Source organism: Podarcis erhardii (genome assembly GCF_964252035.2).
Source record: "Podarcis erhardii genome assembly, chromosome: 4".
NCBI classification, from domain to species: Eukaryota; Metazoa; Chordata; class Lepidosauria; order Squamata; family Lacertidae; genus Podarcis; species Podarcis erhardii.
In genome coordinates this window covers 18128826-18151707 of record NC_138508.1, presented here as the reverse complement: position 1 = coordinate 18151707, position 22882 = coordinate 18128826, and the positions used below count along the sequence as shown (strand labels likewise).

Below are 22882 nucleotides of genomic sequence, written 5' to 3'. Positions count from 1 at the left end.
CAGAGAGGAATGTGAGTGACAGAGGCAATATCACAATTTCTGAAGCAGAGGTACTTCTTCTGTTCTGAGGCAGCGATAATAAGAGAGGGAGGAATGCACATCCTGGCTCTGGTCTCAACCTACGTGCATTCAAGAGAGCTTGTGAAACATCTTCTGTCTGCATGTAACAGCTATATGCATAGGCTTATATTTATATGATCTTTGACTCTACTGCAAACAGTAGAGTCCCTGATTACACATAGAAGTCTGTGACCTTACAGCTTAGATGTATGTGTGTACACACACACACACACACACACACACACACACACACACACACGGGGTCTGGTCTACATTGTTTTTAATTCCCAAATGTGTCAACTGCCTTGAGACAGCGGTTTAGAAGCTGATTAATAAATCAATGGAAATAATCATAACAATAAAAAGCAGCACAGTTGTGCCTGTTAACATTCCCTTTCCCATGATTTGAGCTGTGCAACAACAAGAGAGCTCCGACTTTTTTTTTTTTAACGAAAGACAAATGCACAGAAGTAAGGCAGTGTTGATCAATATAACCAGGAGCCATTGATCAGTGGAACAGAGCAATGCTTTCATTGCCTTAAAAATCAATCATGCACGGTGACACACACAAACATAAACACAGAGTACTGGATATCTCGCAGCCAAATTTTAGGGTATTTTTTTGTGTGTGTTCCCAAATAGTGTGATAGAAGGAACCATTTGCTTGCTTGCTCGACTACGGCAACAACGCTTTAACTCCAGAAAGTTTGAAGAGATTTGACAACGAGCTAGCATTTGCACAGGGTCTTCTCAAGGGTGTATTGTTTCGAAGTTCAGCCTCATAACGAAGTTCATGGTAAGTTTGACTGGCACATTAAGGTAAGTGAATGTCTGCTGAAGCTGATCTTTTAGGCAGCCTTTAGGCACCATAGATAAAATGAATGTGTAATGGTAGACTAACTTCAAAGAACCTGCAGTGAAGTTGCACATCGTATCAGATTCCTAAGGCATAAGCCATCGGAACGTTCCTTCTGTGTAATAATAATAATAATAGTAGTAATAATAATAATAGTAGTAATAATAATAATATATTTATATCCTGCCCATCTGGCTGGGTTTCCCCAGCCACTCTGGGTGGCTCCAAGCAGATTAAAAACAGAATGATGTAAAACATCAAACATTAAAAACAGCACTGAAAAGAATGGGTTCAATGCATGAGCATCGAGTTCCGGCAGCAATCCTGATCTTTTCAATGCGGTTTGCACAAAGGACCATCTCACTAGATGGTGCCCCGCATGCGTTTTCTGCTGCGATTACACAAATCGGACAATCAATGCGTATCTAGGCTCCCAGACTTTGGTTCTGATGGCAGAGGAACAAATTTGCACTGCTCTGAAATGGAAAGCTGGCTTTTATTAGATGTGTTGGTTCCGGAATAGCAGGACGCAGCAGTTGAGGTGATAACCTTTTCTGAACCAAAGTTTGACCTGTGATTACTTATTAACACATAAAAGTCACCTCCTTTCCCCCCTCTTAAAGTGTGTGGAGGACTCGAGGCAGGAGGTGTCAGGTTTATATAGGGCAAGGGTGGGTCTGATGGCCTGGGACTTGGGCTCGGACTCGGAACCGGAGGAGTCTCTGTCCGCACCGGATCCTTTGCCTCAGGCGGCATCTGAACCGAGTCTGGGGCCTTATTCTGAAGAGCCCCAGTCTGCACAGGTTCCCCTGCAACAAGCACCAGCTGAGCCGAGTCAGGGGCCTGAGCCTGCCTTGGCTCCAGATGTGGGGATGACCTGGGCAATCACGTCCAGCTGCTCCACTACCAGTTGGGTCAGGAGATTCTGAGGCGGCCTCTGGGTCTAGTAACCCACTGAAATCTCCCAAGCTGCAGAGACTCATGTATGAGAGAAGGAGAGACCTGAGTACTCGCAGGAGGAGTGCTCGCCTTCAGGCAAGACAGGGAGGTGAGTCACCGGGGGATCAGGACCAGCCGTTACCCCGACAAAGATAAAAGGCTGTCGGACCCCACCCCAGGTTGTGGGAGCAAGATTGCTGCTTGTTGGAATCTGCCTGTTACCCTGTGCTTGACCTAGCCTGTTTTCCTGCCTTGGCCCTCTTGGACTGACTCCTCGTGGGATCCTTGGATTTGGGACCAGACCTGGACCATGTTGCTCAGGTTAACCCCCGGGCCCAGCACACTGAGAAAGCTCAGACTTGGGGGCCAAACGCAGCCCTCCAGACCTCTCCATCTCATGCTTGGGACTCTCCCCAGGCCACACAACCTCTCCTGGCATTGCTTCACCCTCTGCAACGGAGTGTTTCTGCCTGGCAAGAATATGCCCTTGAACTGTGAGATAAAGACTCTTGCTTAGCTGGATGGATTCTGACGCGGGAGAGGGGGGCAGGGATTTGTAGGGAACCATACTGGCCAGGAGACACGAGTTGGAGGCAGGGGAAGCTTCAGAGCTGGAGGGTGGAGCACCGGATGGGCTATAGAAGTGACAGTGTTGTTTTTGACAATACGGTGGTACCTTGGGTTAAGAACTTAATTTGTTCTGGAGGTCTGTTCTTAACCTGTATCTGTTCTTAACCTGAGGCACCACTTTAGCTAATGGGGCCTCCCACTGCCACTGTGCTGCCACTGCACGATTTCTGTTCTCATCCTGAAACAAAGTTCTTAACCTGAGGTACTATTTCTGGGTTAGTGGAGTCTGTAACCTGAAGTGTCTGTAACCTGAGGTACCACTGTAAAGAGTTAGCTATCTGCTGTGTTCATTCATTGGAAATGTGTAGAAACTACCCTACTGCAAGGCTTACAGCCATTGCTCCACCCACTTTCACCTCTGGCCCCACCCACCGCCAGCATGTTGCCCCCAAGAGGAAGAAGAGGCTACCCACAACAACAGGTCCCTCAAATGGGCCCAGAGGGGAGGGGAGGACAAAGAAATGGGACCACGCCTAATGGCCACACCTCCCAACAGCCACAAATTCAGTGGGAACGTGTCCTCCACATGATCAGAAGCTCAGGATTGCTGATCATGCGGCAGAGCCCCATGTAGCTATAACAGTGTGCGCATTACAGGTCCTTTTTATACTAACACTGAACATGCAGACGTTGGGAGTGTGACCAGCACCGTTTTGGTTCCTTCTCCAATGGCCATAGCTTCCAAGCACTCAAGGACTTTGCTGTGCAAGATTCATCCAGGCATCCATTAAGTATTCATTCTGATTTTCTTGCACAACGCTTACACGTAGTTAGTTAGATTGCATCTGGTCTTTATCGAGCATTTCTGCTGATTTGCTTCCTGGATGTTTATGTGTCTTCGCATTAATCGTATGTTCATCCCATATTTTCCAATGCCTTTAACCACAAAAAAAAACCACTTCCCAAACCACAAAAAGTCCATGGGGGGGGGAGTAGATTTGTTGGATTAGGGCAACAGAGTCTTTATTGACTTTAAATGCACAAACCTAGAGTTATGGTGGGACTCGGGTGGCACTGTGGGTTAAACCACAGAGCGTAGGACTTGCCGATCAGAAGGTCGGCAGTTCGAATCCCCACGACAGGATGAGTTCCCGTTGCTCGGTCCTTGCTCCTGCCAACCTAGCAGTTCGAAAGCACCTCAAAGTGCAAGTAGATAAATAGGTACCACTCCGGCGGGAAGGTAAATGGCGTTTCTATGCGCTGCTCTGGTTCGCCAGAAGCGGCTTAGTCATGCTGGCTACATGACCTGGAAGCTGTATGCTGGCTCCCTCGGCCAATAAAGCGAGATGAGCGCCACAACCCCAGAGTCGGCCACAACTGGACCCATTGGTCAGGGGTCCCTTTACCTTTACCTTTAAAGTATGCATTAGATTCCCGCCCCCTGCAAAATACTGACAGAGCCTCCCACAGTGTTTATTGTGGGTCCCTCCCTCACCCTGTTATTTGATTGATGACTTCCTCTTGTTTTGTTTCCCTAAACTGTGATGTTGAAAAGCATTTCAAACATAATGATGGTGACGGGTGGAGGCTTTCAAAGAGCTGCAGAAAGTCAATGTGACTTCAAGGTGCCCATTGACCAATGGAACAGTCCCTGGAAAAAAAATCCATAATGCAGAGTGACACATGGCCTTGGTGCCTGCCAAATGGAAGTTGTTTGGGGTATTTCCTTGTTCTTTGGTGTGGGTTTCACGTATTTGTTTAATGGAAGTTAAAACCCTCCAGAGGGTTTATTTGCCTTCCTAAGGCTGCTATGGAGAATGAGGGGGAAGTATAAAATCTGAAGCCATCAGAAAGATTAGATTCCTCACCCCTTTCCCAGCTGGAGTTTTTACAGTTTGGGATACATTTGCCTGCCTGTACGATAAATAAGAATTAGGATTGATGCTGTCCTCGCCGTCATATTTCAGGAGGAATCCAAAAGATCTCCTTAAGGAGAAGATCTGCCTAATGTCAATTTTGGCTTACAGGTGGGTCAGGATTTGGGCTTGCCAGATTCCTAATGAGGCTAGCTAGGATTGGTGGAGTTCCCAACTTGTCCATCTGTTATCAGTCTGGTTTTTATTAAGAAGATGCGCAAACTTGTTATTGTTTGGACAGTATCTTTGCATTTTTGCTTGAAGCCGAATCCTTTTTTTCTTGCAATTTGAAGAAAACATTGGTTTGTTTCTTATTGCTCCAAAGGTCAAACTCCGTCATCTATCTATGTGACACACGCAATTTTAAAAAAATAAATTGAGCTGATTGTTAGACACCTTCCTTATGTCTTCTAATCAGAGCAAAAGCAGATCTCTTCCCTTCCCTAACTCAGCTAAGGATGTGGAAATGGCTTATTTAATTTGTTTGGAGTGGAACACAGAAAAATGGCTGGAACCAAGAGACAGAGAGCTGAGATTGAGCTAACAGCATTGTGAGTCTGTCCCCCAACCCTGATGAATTACTACTGCCATCAGCCCCAGCCAGCTCAGGAAACCTGAATAAGCTGTGCCTCCACCTGTATATCTGTAAATGAACTCAGATATTACATATAGCACCTTAACCTTCCATATCTTCCTCCCAAAGGTTATTAAGCTAGGGCGAATACTGCACCCCCAGAATTTCACACTGCTCAGAGAAGCTAGGAGAAGCAAGTTGAGCATATTGTAATCTACAATTTGATGATTCTATGGTTGTTGGATTCTATGTCAAGTTTGGTTTTGTAGCACCCTGCTTGTGGTTAACGCTTAGCTGGAATGAAATATTCAACGCAGCAATAGAGAAATTAAAATAGTAATTTATTTGTCAGACAAATAAATAAGAGGCACAGTGGTACATGGTTACCAAGCTCTGGCCTGGCCTCCTGCCATTCTGGCCAGCACTTATATTCCCTTAATCCAGCCCCCTTTGCTCCTCCTGTGGCTGCCTCTGTCCAATCAGCCTGGTTGAAATTCCTATTGGCTGTTTGCTAGAACCAATCACAAAAGATACACCCACAAAAGATACACCCACTTCCTTGCCCTTATAAGGGAGACAAAGAGCTATATATATGACATATAAGTAATAATATATCTTACATGGAATCTTAATTACCAGCTCACCTCTTGCCCTTCTTGCCCTATTGCCTTCTAAAACAAATGTTTAATCTTACATTTTTATGTTCAACAGATGTCAAGGATCTTGAGTTTCACATCAACATTGAAAGATTTCCTTCATTTAATGTTTCTAAACAAAATGCCTGACAACTATATATCAAGACTGCTTAGATGGCGTCTTCTGTCTGGCAGGGGGGGGGGCTGGTGGCTGACTTAATTTCAGGATAAATACAACTCTTACAACCATATGAAATAAGAATCTAGCATTCCTTAAATCCTTTGCATAATTACATTTAAGCCAATATATTTAAGCTAATATATTTCATACATTTATCATAGGTAGCCTCTTAAAAGAATAAAGCTTTTCAAAGTAAAAAGGAAGGAACTCAGTAAAACAGCTTTTAAAAGAAGCCTCTTCAGTTTAAGAAAGAATGGCTTTAGAAAAAGACTTCCCCAAAAATGCTCTCTTTCTTCTAGCTAAATGTTTTTCCCCATTTGCTCCTGGCCTTTGAACCTTAGAAAGAAGATCTGGCTCATTTTACTGGGAGGCACATTGGTATTATCTTCCCCATTCCTAATGGTGTTTTCTCAGCCTTGGGGCAGCATATGTAATTCTCCCTTTTTATGACTTTGAGAATTGTTTTTCTACTATAAATCAATGGGGCCCTCTTGTCTTAGGAGAATGGCCAAGGTTTTCTCTGCCTGGCATGAAACATTTGAAAATCCTTTTTTTAAGCTCATTTTTAAATACAAGCCTTGATTGAAATATATAGAAGCTTTGATAAAAATGCAGGCTTATGGTTAGGTGCCTCAGTTTCTCAGTCTCCCATTTCCCCAATCTTGAATTCAGTTCTCCACATTTGCATATAAGTTTGCATTAAAAGTAAAAAAAAACTTCAAGGAAATACACCAGCTTTTTGGTGCAAATTTCTCCTAATATACCCACTTTCCATGTGTACGTTTGCCTAACATACGCATTTTTGCAAGGTGATTTCCCCTACTATAATACATTTGTGCATGCTGTTTTCAATAACATGTGGTTTTTTAGGCATGTATACTTGGCTGGAGAACTGCATTGAAGAATTTGGAAAGGTGCAAATTTCAAAGGAGAGCTGAATTTCGATTCACATGTTGTTTCAGAAAGAGCCAATTGTTGTTGTTGTTGTTTAGTCGATTAGTCGTGTCTGACTCTTCGTGACCCCATAGACCAGAGCACGCCAGGCACTCCTGTCTTCCACTGCCTCCCGCAGTTTGGTCAAACTCATGCTGGTAGCTTCGAGAACACTGTCCAACCACCTTGTCCTCTGTCATCCCCTTCTCCTTGTGCCCTCCATCTTTCCCAACATCAGGGTCTTTTCCAGGGAGTCTTCTCTTCTCATGAGGTGGCCAAAGTATTGGAGCCTCAGCTTCAGGATCTGTCCTTCCAGTGAGCACTCAGGGCTGATTTCCTTCAGAATGGATAGGTTTGTTCTTCTTGCAGTCCATGGGACTCTCAAGAGTCTCCTCCAGCACCATAATTCAAAAGCATCCATTCTTCGGCAATCAGCCTTCTTTATGGTCCAGCTCTCACTTCCATACATCACTACTGGGAAAACCATAGCTTTAACTATACAGACCTCTGTTGGCAAGGTGATGTCTCTGCTTTTTAAGATGCTGTCTAGGTTTGTCATTGCTTTTCTCCCAAGAAGCAGGCGTCTTTTAATTTCGTGACTGCTGTCACCATCTGCAGTGATCATGGAGCCCAAGAAAGTAAAATCTCTCACTGCCTCCATTTCTAGAGCCAATTAGCTAGGTTTAAATGCAAGCAGTATCTGATTTCTCTGATTTCTCTTCCATCCCAATTTAGAAATGATGAGGAAGGGGAGGTGAAAACACAGGCTGCTGTTTTTAGTGGTATACATGTAAACTCCATAATGCCTATTTTCTGCAGCCTTTCCTGTTTGTTTGTTTGTTTGTTTGTTTGTTTGTTTGCTTGCTTGCTTGCTTGCTTGCTTGCTTGCTTGCTTGCTTGCTTTTAAGTCTCCTGCATGTTAGAAGATATTGCAATGATGTGAGGAATACCTCTGCCAAGAGATGGTGCTATAGGATTTTCTTGCTGCTACTGGGTCCCCTCCCCCAACTTCTTTCTGAAATATAAGATTATGTACATATTGCTATGTTTCCCATCCTCCCCTAACGGGGAGAAGTTCCAGGACAGTACTAAATGGGCTTGGCTTCTTTTGGCTCAGAACATACTGGAGAGACCTGTCAGGAGTAAGCATGGACCAATGGTACCAAATAGTATGGGAAGCAGCCCTACTAGAAAAATTAACCAATAAACTAAAACTGACACGGGGACAAATAGAAGAAAATGCCTTCACCCCGGTATAGCTCCCCTTTATCACATATACAGCCCAACAAGACAACGACAGCATAGAAATCAATACGGTTAACCTGATCCAAAACACACACCCACCCCACTCACACATGAAAACAAAGACCACCGCAGCCAACTACAAATGAACAACCACACCCTAGGCCAACCCCAACCTCTCTCACCACCAAAGGAACACAAGCAAACACCAAAGAACCTGCACAAGAAACGCTGACACCAAACCCTACATATAGTAAGTGTTAGGTTGTGGGGTGAACATATCACAGCGATTCTTCAAATAGCTCTTGTTTATTCACAGGCCAGGACAGAACTGAACTGAAGGGTTCAGTCAGCCTGCTTATATAGAGCTCCAGTACAATGTAACTGTAACAATTTTCTAAAACTATCCAATCACCGAACGTCACTTTTGATCCCTTATTTGCATAACTACAAATAAGGTACCCCCCTGCTGGCCCAGGGTGAGAACTTCAGTACATAACAGTAAGTAAAACAGAAACATCGCCACCCACACCCATCTTTCCCCCCTCCATCTCTTTACCCCTTTTCTTCCTAATGTCTCAACAAATGAAATTGATTTGTAAATGTTACATGGGGGGAAGAAACATGAGAGAGAGACATTGCATACTTCTGTAAATCAACAAAATCTTTAATAAAAATAAATAAACAAAAGAACATACTGGAGACTTAGTGTATCTTTGCAATGTTTGTAAAAACACATTTGCAAAGATAGATTTCTTCCCAAATATACAAGTGGAGTCTAAACAGAGGCAAACAGCAGACACTCTTACATGGCAGCAGATATGCTAGTGTTGCCATACGTCTGGAATTTCCCAGACATAGCTGGGATTCGGCCGTTGGAAACAGGGAGCTTGATGCCATCAACCTTCCAGCCAAATCGCAGCTCACTGTTGTGTCCGCTGTCCCTTTGCTGTCTCTCTCTTGACTTTTAAACAGCAGTTTCCCTGTGGAGTGAATAATCAGACAATAGGCATAATACGGGAGTGGCTGGAGCTCTCAGTGGTAGAGCCCTTGCTTTGCATCCAGAATGTCCCATGTTCAATCCCCAGTCTCTCCAGACGGGGCTGGCAATGATAATGGTCAGCTTCCACTCAGCAGAGACCAGGAATGGAGAACTGGCATCCCTCCCAGAAGATGTTGACACTCCAGCTTCCATCAGCTCCCACCAGTACCAGCCAGCATGACCAATGGACAGGGATGATGATCTATTCAATTTCCATCTCACCCTTCCTCCCACAGGAGTCAAAGGAATTGTGGGAATTATGGAGCATCTGGGAGTTGGACAGCGACATCTAGAGGTCCATAAGCACCAAGGGATGTGGGTGGCACTGTGGTCTAAACCAATGAGCCTCTTGGGCTTGCCGATCAGAAGGTTGGCAGTTCGAATCCCTGTCGCGATGGGTGAGCTCCTGTTGCTCTGTCCCAGCTCCTGCCAACCTAGCAGTTCGAAAGCACGCCAGTGCAAGTAGATAAATAGGTACCACTGTGGTGGGAAGGTAAACGGCGTTTCCGTGTGCTCTGGCTTCCCTCATGGTGTTCCGTTGTGCCAGAAGCAGTTCAGTCATGCTGGCCACATGACCTGGAAAGCTATCTGTGGACAAACGCCGGCTCCCTCAGCCTGAAAGCAAAATGAGCACCAGAACCCCATAGTCGCCTTTGACTGGCCTTAACCATCCAGGGCTCCTTTACTTTTTTTTACCTTTACCATAAGCACCCATAACTGGCCTAGATATTATTGAGCTAGATGGATCAGTGGTCTGATTCAAAATAAGACAGCTGTTTATGGCCCATTTATCAGAAAGCCTCTCACTTAAATGCCATGAATGGTCTTCTCCCACAATCAGAAGGCACCTTGTTTTATTTCCCTGATTTCCACATGATTTATATACTGCTTAATTGTAAAAAGCAGTTTACAAAAAAGGATAAAACAGTAAGATTGTTAGTAAAAGAAGTTAAGAACGACTTAAAACATTCAAAACATCATAATTTAAAACACTGAAAACATTGAAAACATAAAACCACCAGTAAGCTAAATGGCAGATTAAATCGCACGTTAACATTCTGCACGTCTGGGTAGCAACGGCGGAGCTTCTTGCTCCGGCACCGGGGGCAGAGAGCAGGTGGAGGCGGGGCTGGTGCGCATCCCAGGGGCGGGGCACAACGCCTGCAGGGACGGGGCCCCCCGCGTGGGGGGCAGCCACGATGGCACCCTGGGGATCACACTGCTGGGGGCGCTGCATTCCCCCTGCACTCCACTTCCTCTGCCAGTACTGGGTAGGCTTAGAAGATTTCTTAGCAAAGCTGTCTGCCTGAGGTCAATTGGCAGGGAGTTCCAAAGTTTGTGTGCTGCCACACTAAAAGATGGATTTGCAACTTCTGCAGAGCAAAGCAGCTGAGCTGGCATATATAGTTAAAGACAGTCTAGCAAGTAAACTGTTCCCAAGCTGTTATATACTAACACAGGCATCCCTAACCTGCAGCCCTCCAGATGTTTTGGCCTACAACTCCCATAATCCCTAGCTAACAGGACCAGTGGTCAGGGATGATGGGAATTGTAGTCCAAAACATATAGAGGGCCGAAGGTTGGGGATGCCTGTACGAACACCTTGAAAATGACCTGGTAGCAAATTGGCAGATCTCTCAGCAGAGGTGTTCTGTGTTGACAGCGCCTCACTCCTGTCATCAACAGGAGTGCAGCATTCTGCACTAACTGCAGCTTCTGGATCAAAGGCAGCAGAAGCCCCATTCTTCATTTTATAGGGATCCACTTTTATGCAATACATCTACTCAGCCTTTTCTTTTCGTTCCCCAGGTCCTTCCTAAGAAGAGATACAGGATGTGCACGGGAAAATGCTCCAAATGCATTGGGATTGCCCTCCTGCCTCTGGCTGTCTGCGCTATCATCTCCAATCTCCTCCTCTACTTCCCTAATGGAGAAGTGTTGGAACCACGCAGGATCACAGACCTGGTCTGGTTCTTCCACGGTATTCTTGGAGCTGGAATATTGGTAAGGAAAAAGCTGGCACTGTTTCTCTTATTCATGTTTTCAGCTTTATGTGAAACAAACCTAAAGGGAACCTAACGCAGGGCAGATCTGAACTAGAAAACAATATTGATTTATATATATATAAAGAGAGAGAGAGAGATGAGAGAGAGAGAGAGAGAGATGATAGATATGATAGATAACATTTATTTATTCAGATTAAATTTTTACAGTCACATATCCAACATACAACATAAAAATAAGATTCCAAAGAATCTCGTCCCCTTTGTCAGTCCTATTGTGAATCATTTCCTCCTGCATCTTTTATGATAATCCAAATCTTTTACCTCTCCATTGTGCCCAAAATTCACCATTAAACTACAAGTGATATTCCAATCCTATTAATGGTTTTAACTGTTTACAATGGTCTTTACGATAAGTTACAAATTTTCCCTATTCCATATTAAAATTTTGGTCTTCCTGATTTCTGATTCCTTTGGTCATTTTAGCCTTTTCGGCATAATCCATCAACTTGATCCGCCATTCTTCTCTGGTAGGGACTTTATCTTCTTTCCATCTCTGGACCGATAACATAAAACGGAGTTGAATGTATACTGGAAATGTAAGGAAACAGAAGGTACCATTTATCATATGTGATGGAAATGTAAGGTGGTACAAGAATTTTGGGAAATGATATATAATGAGTTGAAAAAAATGTTTAAAATAACCTTTTCTAAAAACAAACAAACAAACCCAAAGCCTTCCTTTTAGGAATTCTAGGTGCTGAAATCCCAAGGGAGCAGAAAAGACTATTTATGTATGCGACCATGGCTGCGTGGATGTTATTGTCCCAGAAATCAATATTGATTTTATACTTTATGCAAGATGTAATGATGACCGGACGCGGGTGGCGCTGTGGGTTAAACCACAGAGCCTAGGGCTTGCCGATCAGAAGGTCGGCGGTTCGAATCCCCATGACGGGGTGAGCTCCTGTTGCTCGGTCCCAGCTCCTGCCCACCTAGCAGTTCGAAAACACGTCAAAGTGCAAGTAGATAAATAGGTACCGCTCTGGCAGGAAGGTAAACAGCGTTTCCGTGTGCTGCTTTGGTCCATCAGAAGCTGCTTAGTCATGCTGGCCACATGACCCGGAAGCTGTACGCCGGCTCCCTCGGCCAATAAAGCGAGATGAGCGCCGCAACTCCAGAGTCAGCCACAACTGGACCTAATGGTCAGGGGTCCCTTTACCTTTACCTTAACGATGACCACCAACTTGAATGGTTTCAAAAGTGGGTTAGACAAATTAATGGGGGATAAGAATGGCTACTAGCCATGATGATGATTAATAAAAGGATACACACAAACGCACACACACCTTTCATTTCTAGAAGAAATACTTAGGTAAGTTGTTGGCATCTGTCATTCTTGAGAGACAATGGCGTGCGCCTCCGGGGGTGAAGTCAAACTGCTGCGTTAGCGGCACTGAAGTGAGCTCCCGGGGCTCAAGCCTGGGTAGTGTGTGTGGAGGTCTGAACTGATGTCAAGACCCCCCTCTCGGCCTCACTGATGTGGTCCAAAGGAAAGCAGAGCAATACGTTTGGCACCAGCTTGGCTGCAGGAGATGCCAGAAGGAGGCGTAGAAGACACCAATCAACTGTCTTAGTCTTAGGGACTCTGTCTTAGTCTTAGGGACGAAAAGTTTACTCCTTAGCCTTTTCGTCTCCCGAAGATATCCTGCAAGGCAGCAGAGGTTTAGGATCAGAATTTCCATTCTCCTAGATGGAGGACCTTCCCAGATTGATGAGCTCCCACCTGCCCCTCACATCCATAGCTGTCAACTTTCAGATTTGAAAATAAGGGATCAGCAGCCTCACCTGTCCCGGGGACGGTCTAGGGGATATCTAACAATCCAGGACAGCAGCAGGAAGCAGCAGGAAATGGCGCTGGAATAAGGGAATTTCCTGCAAAAAAAAAGGGAAGGTTGGGCCGTTAGAAGGACACAAGCCAGAGTTGTGGGTTTGTGAGCTGAGTTAGAAGCAGGGCGCAGGCAGAAGCCTGTGAAACCAAGGCTGAGGCTATGAGAGAAGCAGGGAGGAGGAGGACAGTCTGCCGAGACCCAGCCCCATGTGATGAACTGGATCTAAGGCATGGGTAGGCAAACTAAGGCCCGGGGGCTAGATCCGGCCCAATTGCCTTCTATATCTGGCCCACGGACAGTCCGGGAATCAGCGTGTTTTTACATGAGTAGAATGTGTGCTTTTATTTAAAATGCATCTCTGGGTTATTTGTGGGGCATAGGAATTTGTTCATTCCCCCTCCCCAAAAAAATAGTCCAGCCCCCCACAAGGTCTGAGGGACAGTGGACCAGCCCCCTGCTGAAAATGTTGGCTGACCCCTGCTCTAAGGGGCAGGCAGAGGGCAGGGCCACCCTGGACCATAGCTGTCAACTTTTCCCTTTTCTTGCGAGGAATCCTATTCGGAATAAGGGAATTTCCCTTAAAAAGGGAAAACGTTGACAGCTGTGCCCTGGATGGGAAGAGGGAGTGGTGCGGAGAAATAAGGAATCTTCATTTAAAAAAGAAGAAGCAGCTTTGTGCGTTTGCATCTAATCTTGCCCCTTTCTAAAATTTATTTATCGGTTTGTGTTTTTCTTTTGGTAAATCTACCGAAAATTAAAATAAAACTGGGAATAAGAGGTTCTCTCAGGACAGTGGAGGGCCTGTGTGACAATCACCCTATTTCTAATAGGAAATGTTCTGGGTGTGGATGATGTGACAAAAATGTGGGGTTGAGGAGGGGCAATTGGGTTGGGGAGTGAGAAATGCCCCTATTTTCATGTGGGGAATGTTGCAGGGTATGAGATAAGAGACATATGGGAGGCCACAACCAGCCCCCTTCAGGGAAAACAGCTTATTTATGTTGTGTTGGTTTTTAAAAGAAGCACCCAAATGTCATCATCAAGGAAAGGCATGAGCAGAGAGGCAGTGTGGTTTGTGTTCTCAGTCAGAATATCACTTCTTGGGAAACATTTAAATAGAAATAGCCTAAGGTCAGATTGGTTGGCGTCAGACATGCGCATGAAGAACAGCAAAGGGGGAGGCGCACCCATCGATCTTCCAAATACCGACAACAGCACTTTGAGAGTAGATATTGACCCTTAATGCAGACTGCTGCAATTAAAGTGCATGTTTCCCCGTGAAATGACATATGCGCTGACCGTTAGCGGGTTGTTCATTCCTGCAAACACCGCTGTACAGTTTGCATTTTGGATGCCATCGGTTTGTTGTTAAATAACGGCTGGTGTTTTACTGCTGTTTCCCCGGGGAGCCTTTTAAAACGTTTACCTTCCCCATGATTCCAGACACAAGGGCTTTACTCGCCATTCATCACTAGAATGAATGGGAAATGGTCACTGAACTCGCTATATCCAGAAAAGCTTGATTCAAATCCAGAAGAGTATCTGTCTGTTAAGGCACCATTGTTTATTTTTCAGGGCTACTTTCCCCTCGGTGTGTTATGTTTATAGCTCTTTCGGTGCTGGTGTCTTACTGTAATGAAAGCCAAAATATTGAAGATTGCTTCCCCATCTCGCGTTGTACGATAGCCTTTTTGAAAATTTGATGTGAGGTTAACTTATCATTTGGGGCAAAGCACATCTTGATTTAAACAAATCCGTCAACGAATGGCTCAAAAGCAACTGGTTAGTGGATTTAAACTCTTAAAATGGCAACAACTGTTAGTTGGAGGGAATAATAATAATAATAATAATAATAATAATAATAATTTTATTATATATATACTGCCCATCTGGCTGGGTTACCCCAGCTACTCTGGGCGGCTTTCAACACACATAAAAACATAAGATAACATCAAACATTAAAAACCTCCCAATACTGTACAGGGCTGCCTTCAGATGTCTTATAAAAGTTCTGTAGTTCTTTATCTCATTGAAATCTGATGGGAAGGCATACAAATAGTTGTTGTTGGAGGCTATAAAAATGTCCCTTAAGCAGATGGAAGGTTTTTTTTGTGGGGGGAGGGTTGCGTCAGGAAAAGTGACTCACATAATCAATATTAAGAAGTGCTTAGAATTCCTGGGTCCATTAGGAAGTTGAACCAGAGGCCACCATTCTGGGCTGTGCTAACTGAACCACCGAGAACATCTCTCCATTATGCCAGCCTTCTGGCAAAGTTCCACTTTAGCTGCAAAAGATAGAGAGAGAGAATGAGAGAACAAATATACCACGTCCTCTATGGCACACAATTGTCCTTGGAATGAGGCTAGATAAAAGAAAAAGCAAATGTGCAGATTGTGCAGAAGGGCCTCCAGGAATTAGTTGGCTTTGGGTGTCGCAAGAAATGAGAGGGGGAGCACCAATGGGTTGCTGAACTTCCATTTTCCGCCACCAGTTCCCTTCTGCAACCGAGATAAGAAACTTCAGCAATATCCTTAAAGTCTCAGGTGTTCGGAAAAGGAGTGTCTGGCCGAGACTTGATGTGGTGTTATGGTTAGAGTGTTGGTCTCTGGGAGACCAGAGTTTAAATCCTCACTCAGCCTTATAAAAGCTCATTGGGCGACCTTGTGCCAGTCACTAACTCTTAGCCTAACCTACCTCACAAGGTTGTTGTGTGGATGAAATGGGGAGATGGAGAACCATCAGACCACCTTGAACTCCTTGGAAGAAAAGGTGGTGTGTGTGTGTGTGTGTGTGTGTGTGTGTGTGATTAACAAATCAACGTGGTGCACATAACTCTACTCATTGATGTATTCAGTTTCCAGTTAACCCTCCTCACCCCCCCCAAATGACAGTTTATTAGACTCTGTGCTGTTTATGCCTACAAGTTTTTTGCCATGTCTACAGGACGTCACACTCAGCGAAATTATATCATTTCCCTATTTAATCCAGATTTACAGCTGCAGAAGTCCTGGTAAGGAGAAAGAACCAACTAACAAAATACCATTTTTACTTGAAAGTAATGCACACCTTTTTTGGCCAAATGACATCGCGAAAATCAGGATGTGCACTAGATCTGATGGCGCATTTACATCCGCCAGTGAATACTTTTTGGTTTCAAGGTTTTGAAAATCTAAGGTGTGCGTTAGATTCGATGGCTCATTAGAATTCACGTAAATACAGTAGTAAATCCGAATTAAGGGGTGGCACCATTTTATGTGAACTTGCATACATAAACAGCACCACAGCTACAATAAACTGCTGCATATGTGGAAGTGTCCTATGATAAATGGTTACAAATCCGCTCTGGAAATTGGGGCAGGGAAGTGTAGTTATGACGTTATAGGCACTACCCAATAGACACCTTCCACAGATGACTTTCCCGCATTCAAGCGAAAACACTCTGAAATCCTTCAGGGCTGTTCTTGTCCCATCCTTTGTTGTTGTTGTTTAGTCGTTTAGTCGTGTCCAACTCTTCATGACCCCATGGACCAGAGCACGGACCAGAGCACGCCATGTCTTCCACTGCCTCCCACAGTTTGGTCAAACTCATGCTGGTAGCTTCAAGAACACTGTCCAACCATCTCGGTCTCTGTCGTCCCCTTCTCCTTGTGCCCTCCATCTTTCCCAACATCAGGGTCTTTTCCAGGGAGTCTTCTCTTCCCATGAGGTGGCCAAAGTATTGGAGCCTCAGCTTCAGGATCTGTCCTTCCAGTGAGCACTCAGGGCTTATTTCCTTCAGAATGGAGAGGTTTGATCTTCTTGCAGTCCATGGGACTCTCAAGAGTCTCCTCCAGCACCATAATTCAAAAGCATCAATTCTTCGGCGATGAGCCTTCTGTCCCATCCTTACCACTACAAAAATGTCTGTTTATTTGCAGACAAGAAGAATAACTATCAGACCCCATCCGGCACTCCTGTTTAGAATTCTACCGCTTGCCTTCAGCTTGATGTCTCATTCCTCATGCATGTCAGCTGCCCTCAACACTGAACATAATTTTGTCTTGGCAAAAGCCTTTGTTTGCTTGTGTAATAACAACGACTGCTTTCTTCCACCACCATTTAATGTGTGCTTTCCTTTTCCTCCAGGTTTTCTTGCCAGCATTTATGATATTGGGTGCGGGTGAAGCCAAATGCTGTGCTAACAGATGTGGGGTAAGCAAAGCCTTGTAAATTGGGGGGAAAGAAATGCTCCTTTCTGTTTCCCCTTCACCCCAGTTTCTCCACATCTTCTCTTAGTCAGCATTCCATGGTCAATGAGAACAGTCAGTCCTCGCTGGGTTGTTTTGAATTCCCTTCCCCTTAATATAAGGATGTGGGTGGCACTGTGGATTAAACCACAGAGCCTAGGACTTGCCGAAGGTCGGCGGTTCAAATCCCTGCGACGGGGTGAGCTCCCGTTGCTCGGTCCCTGCTGCTGCCCACCTAGCAGTTTGAAAGCACATCAAAGTGCAAGTAGATAAATAGGTACCACTCTGGCGGGAAGGTAAACGGCGTTTTTGTGCGCTGCTCTTGTCTGGCCTATAGAACGAAATGAGCGTGCAACCCGAGTCGGTCATGACTGGACCTAATGGTCAGGGGTCCCTTTACCTTCACCTTTACCTTTTACCCCTTAATATTCTTCTCTACTTCTTCAAACTCTGAATGAATAATACAAAATCTAGAGAGAATAGTGCAATTTAAAGAAATTACCTATGAAATTTAAAGAAAACCGAGGAACTTAAAGCAAAGCAATATTTATAATTTATAATGGCACAAACTAACGGCTATACTGTATTGACAAATCGATCAAACGCTCAACCTGAAGCAACTTCAAGCCGAGGTATAACTGTACATATATGGTTTTTTAATTTCGGTTTGTACCGCATATGAAACAGAGAACACTTATTATAACAGCAGACAAAAATTAAAAGATAAAAACAAAACTGTAAGATGGGCACACAGAGTGAGTACATTTGCCTGTGGGTTAAAATAAAGTCAAAGAAAAGACTATTGGTGTGATCAGAAAAAGTGTACGCTTTTTCATATTGATCTGGAACTGGGCCAGGGTTTGGACTTTTCTATATTTTGCATAAATTTCATTACTTATGTTGGCAGGATCATAGTCTGATTTACCACAGTCTGGGAGGAGGGATAGTATACGCAAGGGCCTTCCTTCACCAGTGGTTCTTTGTGCAGGCACTGTTGATCGTTTGACTCTCTCCAAGGCCTGTTTTTCTAAACGTGTTATGGTTTCGCTTTTGTTTTGCTTCCTCGCTGTTCTTCATGTTGGAGACGTCTAGTTCTGGTGATAGCACGATGCTTCCTTCTAATCTCATCTTTCAGAATGCCAAGGCCTCACGTAGGAGGCTGCTGCCTAGCACAAAACTGCAAACAGTTCACTCAGAGATGATTCAGAGTTGCATATTTAATCTATTTTTGATCCATCATGGCTTCTTTGCTGTGTGCCTCGAAGTTGCCAGGAAGGTTCCTCCAGAAAACCTGTTTATGAAGCATCTGTCCTGATTTGTTTGCAGTGAGATGGGACGACGTTGGTTACTTAACGAGCGTTTGCTTTCGTTATTCACTTGCAGACAGGTTAAATGACTGTCACTTTCCTTACTGCCCACCCAACTGTTGGGGAAGCTGCTTCGTTGAGCAAGGTCTCCCTGTCAAGTATAATTGTGCGAAATTGAATTTGCAAATGTGTGATGGAATCCCACCTGAAAATTGCAACAGTCTGGAAGTACCTGTAGTTGCTGGTTCCACGGGCCTATCTAGGTTCAGGTGAACAGGCAGGGGATCAACCCCACTGCTAGTCAGGTCGAAATTGCATATACCTTTTGGAGTTCCAAACAGCTATGATGCTAACATGTCTATTGCCTTCCAGATGGTCCTCTCTCTCGTCTTTGCTGTGCTCGGAGCTGTCGGTGGACTGTACTGTGTGATCATCTCATCCTTGGGGTTAATTAGTGGTCCTCTCTGTGATATCGGTGATGAAGTATACATCTACCCTTTCAGGAATGACAGCTTAGCGTGAGTATAATGGAGCCCCTCTACCATCAACATCACCACTGCAAAGTTTGTGCAAAGAAATGGTACCACAGCAGCAAGGACATAGCTGCCGGTTGCCCAGTTTCCCCCTCTCCCATTCTTCTGTCCACTTTCCCATTTGCTGTAGCAAGGGGGCCGGTGGAGGACGATGACGACACACTTGATGGAGAGGGCAGAGCCAGCAAGCACAACCTGCCCTCCCTTCCCCCCGATATGATGACAACCATGTAAGCTGCAGATGATTATAATGGGCCTCAAAGTAAGAGCTGGAAACCGTGGTTTGGAATTGCGTTTTCAACTTGGAGGCAATCTTACGGTCACTATAGTTTGCTGTCTTCGGATGCAACAAGAAACTGTGGAGGAACCAGGAAGAGATAAAACTAGTGTGCTTCAGGAGTGAAGGGGAATATGAGAGCCTAAGCCATGGAATATGAGAGCCTAAGCCTTTGGGATGTGGGTGGCGCTGTGGCTTAAACCACAGAGCCTAGGGCTTGCCGATCAGAAGGTCGGCAGTTTGAATCCCCGCGACGGGGTGAACTCCCGTTGCTCGATCCCTGCTCCTGCCAACCTAGCAGTTCAAAAGCATGTCAAAGTGCAAGTAGATAAATAGGTACAGCTATGGGGGGAAGGTAAACGGCGTTTCTGTGCGCTGCTCTGGTTCGCCAGAAGCGGCTTAGGCATGCTGGCCACATGACCCGGAAGCTGTACTCCGGCTCCCTCGGCCAATAAAGCGAGATGCGCGCCTCAACCCCAGAGTCGTCCGTGACTGGACCTAACGGTCAGGGGTCCCTTTACCTATACCACCTTTTAGGCCAATTGCCTCACAAAGTGATCATAGTCACAACACATCAATAAACAATTGTTTTCTATATAGATTAAAATACTGTAGCACTTTATACCGAGTTCCCCATGACCGATGCCTTAAAATGAACTAAGAATGTTGGGAAATTAAAGCTACACTAGGAATTTGGTTCATTTCAGACAAGTCATAGTTAAGATCAACTATGGTTTGTTGGGTTCAGAGGATGTTGCAAGGTGTGGTTAATTAAAAAGGGAAGGAAAAGTTTCTGGACTCCTCTCCCCAGCTGCACCGGGGAAGAGGAAGGAGTGTGTGGACCCGATGAAGGCTAGACTTATTCCTGTTATGTTTGCTATGATTCCTGAATGCAGCCTTTAAGTCTGATGTAGGAAGTATTTCTCAGCTGAAAGTTTCTAGCAAAACTCAGTTTTGACCTCTCCCTTTGTAGGGACAATTATTTGTTTAACCAGACAACCTGGAGCATCTGCAAAAAACCCGAAAATATCATCCTTTGGAACATTGTGTTGTTTTCCCTCCTGCTGGCAATCGGCATGGCTGAAGCCATCCTCTGCCTCATCCAAGTGGTCAACAGTCTCATCGGGTTCATACGTGGCTTGAGGGAAAGAAAGGTGAGTGCATGAGAGAAAATTGGGATGCGCACTTCAGATCTTCCCGCCTCCAATAAAGTGTAGCAGAACGGGGGAAGATAGAAGAAAAGGCAACGCAAGCATTACAGGGCATAGAATATATTCCTTATAAAAACAGTTGTGCGAATGAAGTCTAGAAAACCATGAGTTGCATTTGAGAGAATGAACTGGTTTATCCTTGGTTTATGAAACTGGCCGGCCATTTTGTATTTGGGTTTTAGTTGTGAAACGTTTGCTTTGCACTCAGATCAGATATTGGGAACCTTTGGCCCACCTTTGAATGGCTACCGCTGCAGTTGCCCATTTGTATTCAATGTGTCATGGTAGGTTGTACAGTGGTACCTCTGGTTGCGAACAGGATCCGTTCAGGAGCCCCGTTCGCAACATGAAAAGAACGCAACCTGTGTCTGCGCACGCACGGGTTGTGATTCACCTCTTCTGCGCATGTGCATGATGTCATTTTGCATGTCTGCGCATGCGCGAGTGGCGAAACCAGGAAGTAACCCTTTCCGGTACTTCCGGGTCACCGCGGGACGCAATTTGAAAACACGCAACCTGAAGCAAGCGTAACATGAGGTATGACTGTGTTCCTATTTGGGGGAATCTCAGGCCTCTAGGTCAACTGTGGCCCTCAGACTTCTCTCTTAGGCCCCTAGGACTCTCCCCAACCTCTCTCCAGGCCTGCCCCTCCTCATCCGTGCTCTAGGCCCTCCTGACTGGAATGTGTCTTTGAACAGTGATAATCCCTCTTGGCTGACTGGCTGAAAGACAGGGTGTTTGTGTGTGTGTGTGTGTGTGTGTGTGTGTGTGTGTGTGTGGAAAATGGCCTACTGTACAATGATAAAATTGACATGGTGGGAGGCAGCAATGCTTCTGAATACCAGTTGCTGAAAACCACAGGAGAAGATTGTGCTATTGGGCTCGAATCCAGTCACTTTTATTGTATATAGCCAAAGGCCTTTACAATGGACGGCAGGGAATAAAAGGAAAACTTCCTGCCAGCACAAATTTGGCTACCTGGGGTGTAATATATAGATGTTTATCTGCTAGGAGTTGTGCTTGAATCCTGCTTGTATGCTTCCCACTGGCACCTGACCACTATAAGAATGGGGTGCTAAATTTAGATAGACCATTGGCCTGATCTGGCCTGCTGTTATATAGCGTGGGGTTGCCATATTTCAAAAAGTGAATTTTGACATAGTTTTTTAAAGGAAATTCGCCCAAAACTTCCAACATGTGTTGCCATACTTCAAGATTTTCCAGGACATTTCAGCGCTTTCTGCCCGGACCCTGCTTCCGACGGCCGAATCCTAGCTATGCCCAGGAATTTCCGGACGTATGGCAACCCTAATATGGTGGTTCCCCATAGCTTGGGTGCACAACCTGTCTCCACCAGAACCGTGTGTTCTGTATTTGCAGGCCCAATTTCATGGAACTCCTTTCCAGTTAAGGTCAGACATGTCTCCTCCCTATTGAACATCTGGGGCCAAGTGAAGACTTTTATTGTTGTTATTATTTAAACTAAATTCTGAAAAAGTAAAATGAAACTATGCTATCTGATTGCAATCTTGACTTATTTTGTTAAAAGAACTCATCCTTTCGCTTGCTTGCAGACGGATATTGCAGGAATGTGACCGGCCTACGAAGAAGATGAAAGACAAATAACCAACAGCCAACATGTGTAAAGTCAGGATAGTGTGTGTTGTATATTTATAGCCGTGGTGGGGAGCCTGGGGCCCTCCAGATATTGCTGGACTCCCAACTCCCATCAGCTCCAGCCAGCATGGCCAATGGTCAGGAATCATGCGAGTTGCATGTAACCTGGGAATATCTAGAGAGTCACAGGTTCCCCACCCCAGATTTATAGGAACCAGAAACACAGCGGATTCTTATAACCACAGAAAGAATCCCAAAATGTTCTTTATATATATATATATATATATAAAGTTAAACACTATATAGGTAGGGGGAAAGGTTGTGTGTAATTTATTTAGGACTTTATTTATTTAAATAAATTTAAATATTTAAATATTTATTTATTTAGGACTTTATTTATTTATTTAGGAGATTATACTAGATGGACCATTGGCCTGATCCTGAAGCCTATCCTATGGTTACCAGATTTTTTTCAATGAATCTGGGGACACTTTTTTTAAAAGCTGAGTAGCAACAGGGAGTCAGTAGTGGGGATGGTGAGGCAAAAGACCCTGGGCCCAAGCATGCATGCATATTGTATAAAGGTGCAAAGCCCTTCTTTCGCACCCTGTGAAACATAAATGTGTAGAGTTTTTTAAAAAACTGGGCAATGGCTGCCCACCCGTGGCTCCTGAGCCTCCCCTGATCTGTCAAAACAAAGGGGGGAAGGGGGCAGGAGATCGAGGGAGGCTCGGGAGTCATGGCCGAGCGGCATGCCATTGCCCAGTTTTAAAAAAACTCTGCACATTTATGTTTCACAGGGTGCGAAAGAAGGGCTTTGCACCTTGCCCGGCAGAGAAACCGCATGCCTTGCACCCTTTCTGGGCA

At 44.9% G+C, this 22882-nt stretch overlaps 1 protein-coding gene across 2 annotated transcripts; it reads left to right on the top strand.

Annotated features, from left to right (window-relative positions):
* Positions 1-687: 687 nt before the first annotated feature.
* On the top strand, positions 688-22322 carry LOC309341250 (transmembrane 4 L6 family member 1-like; the record flags this gene model as incomplete). Of its 2 annotated transcripts, XM_081860828.1 has the most annotated exons (6): positions 688-856; positions 10770-10952; positions 16970-17035; positions 18750-18895; positions 20161-20341; positions 21973-22322. In XM_081860828.1, exons 1-6 carry the CDS (start codon positions 854-856, stop codon positions 21991-21993), a joined length of 600 nt encoding a protein of 199 aa, XP_081716954.1. In that variant the 5' UTR covers positions 688-853. The 2 variants fall into 2 exon arrangements, with proteins under 2 accessions (XP_081716954.1, XP_081716955.1); XM_081860829.1 differs by lacking the exon at positions 21973-22322 and having other exon boundaries at positions 20161-20353.
* Between the last annotated feature and the right edge of the window lie 560 nt (positions 22323-22882).